Source organism: Corapipo altera, unplaced genomic scaffold (assembly GCF_003945725.1).
Source record: "Corapipo altera isolate COAL_440 unplaced genomic scaffold, ASM394572v1 60306, whole genome shotgun sequence".
NCBI classification, from domain to species: Eukaryota; Metazoa; Chordata; class Aves; order Passeriformes; family Pipridae; genus Corapipo; species Corapipo altera.
The window spans coordinates 1-2,318 of NW_020887896.1; the positions used below are offsets into that span (position 1 = coordinate 1).

Consider the following 2,318-nt stretch of genomic DNA (forward strand, 5'->3'; position numbering starts at 1 on the left):
CTCTTCCCACAGGAGCCATGTGGTTTCCAGTGTCTCCTTCCCACAGCGATCCACAAAGCCCTGGCCTACAAAGGCTGTGGTGGAGTACTGGCAGGGTTTGGGAGAGGCAGAGGGGGCTGAGGGCTTGCACCTCAAGACAGAGACACCTGGGCCACCTGATGTTGGCAGGCAGACAGACAGATAGACAGACAGACACCACGCAGCACATTCCCTGGACAGAGAGATGGACCTGCCTGCCAGATTGGCCAGATGGGCTGACTCCACATCACCTGGACAGACAGATGGGCTCCAACTCTGCCATGTCCCTCAGACACACAGATGGACACCCCTGCCACCTTTCCCAGACAGACTGCCCCGCTACCCACCCCAGACAGGCACCTCTCCCATCAGCACATCCCAGGGTAGAAGCAAGTGTGTGTGGCCAGTCTGTGCCCACAGCCAGAGTTTCTCTGGACATTCTGAGTGCTGTGGGGGACCAGCTGGAGGGCTCTCCACTGCCAGCACGGGCAGGGGATCGCCGGCACTGCTGTACCTGAGAACTGCCAGTGCACGGTGAAGCCGAAGGTGGGGTGTCTCTTGGCACCAGGGTGCTGCTGGGCCCCTTGCAGGGGTGACCCCAGGCTCTGTTTGTTGGTGGTTGTCACAGCAGTGTGGTAGAAGCCCGAGAAGGTGCCGGCTGTGTTCAGAACCAAGAGGGTCATGTTGGAGCCCAGCTTGTTCCTCCACAGGCCCTGTAGGTCACACTGGGGACCGGGAGTTGTGTGGGTGCCTCAGGCACTGCTGAGCCACGGTCTCCTCTCCAGCCTCCCTGAGCAGTGGGAGGTGTGTCCCATGGCATGGCCCCTCCATGTGGCAGCCGGGAATGATGCCATGGGCACCTACTGGGGCAGCATTTCCCTCTCCCTGAGCAAGGGAGAGCTGGGGGTGCTGGGTACTACCCCATCCCAGGGCCAGGTGACCAACAGTGTCTACAAGGACAGCACAGTCTGAGCTGGCAGCCCCTTGCTCACACATGCTGCACTGTGGCATGGCATGGCATGGTATGGCATGGTGTGAGAGATGGCATAGGATGGCACATCAGGTACCTCAAGGCTGCATCAGAGCATTCAGCCCCTCATGCAGAAAAAAACATAAAGAGTGTGAGCTGAGGTGGCACAGGACAGCACTGCATGGCACAGTGAGAACATGTAAACCTTTCCCCCCCAGACCCTGCACAGTCTGCCTCAGGGCTGGCAGAGCATGGCACAGGACAGCATGGCACAGGACAGCATGGCAGAACAGACAGTGCCATAGCACAACACAGCACAACATGGCACCAGAAAGCACAGCAAGAGCAGGCAGCCTCCTTGGCAGCTTACATTGCACCCCGGGATGGCAGAGCCTGGCACAGCAACAGCAGGCAGCTCTGTGCCTGCTCACAGTGCAGCACAGGGATGGTGGTGCACAGCATGGCACAGCCAGGGAGTCCAACCTCATCCAGCCACCCTCCTCCCCAGGATAACACAGCACAGCATGGCCAGACTCTGCCCCAGGACTGCCCTTACCTTCCTGGTTGCAGCCTGCTGAGGGATGAGCAGGACCAGGGTAAGCAGCAGGCAGCAGTCGAGGGTCCCCATGGGGTTGGTGGTGGTGGCTCTGCCTGTGCTGCTGCCCCACGCCCACTCAGCCCCTTCCATAGCAGGGGGGGCTGTGGTTGGGCAGCGGCCGCCCCTGCCGGGCCTCCTGCCAGAGGACAGCCGGTGGGAGATTGGCCACCGACCATTGCACCAGCTGAGCCGGGTCTGGCTCCCCTGGGCCAGGGGGCTCCTGGGGACCATGGGGGGGTGTGGCAGGGCTGTAGAAGAGGACCCTGGAGGGTCACAGCAGGGGACACACATTGGGCCTCAGGTATGGTTACAGAAGGGACTGCGTGATGCCATGGGGGAATGGGGGAATGTCCGTGCTGAGCCTTGGAGTTGTCGTCCAGAATAATCGGATTTGTTCCTCGGTGTGCAACAAGCCAATAATTACACACTCGACAGAGTCACTGATAATTTATCTCAGAGTTGCACAAGTCTGGGTGTTCAGGAGTATTCCACAAATCAAGCACATTGGCTATCAGCACTTTTTCCTGTTTACACATTTTAGCTAACTAAGGCATCAATGTTCTTTGGCTACAAGTTACATAGTTCTTCCATTAATTAGTATGCTATCTGCTATTCATTAGCAATTCTCTGATTTCTCCTGCTAAGTAGTCTGCAGGCTCACTCTTTCTCTTCTTTTGAGTCAGTGGGTTTCCAGACTCAGTGGGCAATAAGTCGGTGGTCACGATCTCCCCC

General features: G+C 58.1%; 1 protein-coding gene across 1 annotated transcript; it reads right to left on the bottom strand.

The window, feature by feature from the left end:
- Window positions 1–10: 10 nt before the first annotated feature.
- Window positions 11–1,809, bottom strand: LOC113941787 (avidin-like; the record flags this gene model as incomplete). Its single annotated transcript, XM_027632930.1, has 3 exons — window positions 1,545–1,809; window positions 525–743; window positions 11–87 (listed from the first exon to the last, which is right to left on the bottom strand). Coding segments are annotated over exons 1-3 (428 nt in total), but the record flags the coding sequence as incomplete, so codon positions are not given.
- Between the last annotated feature and the right edge of the window lie 509 nt (window positions 1,810–2,318).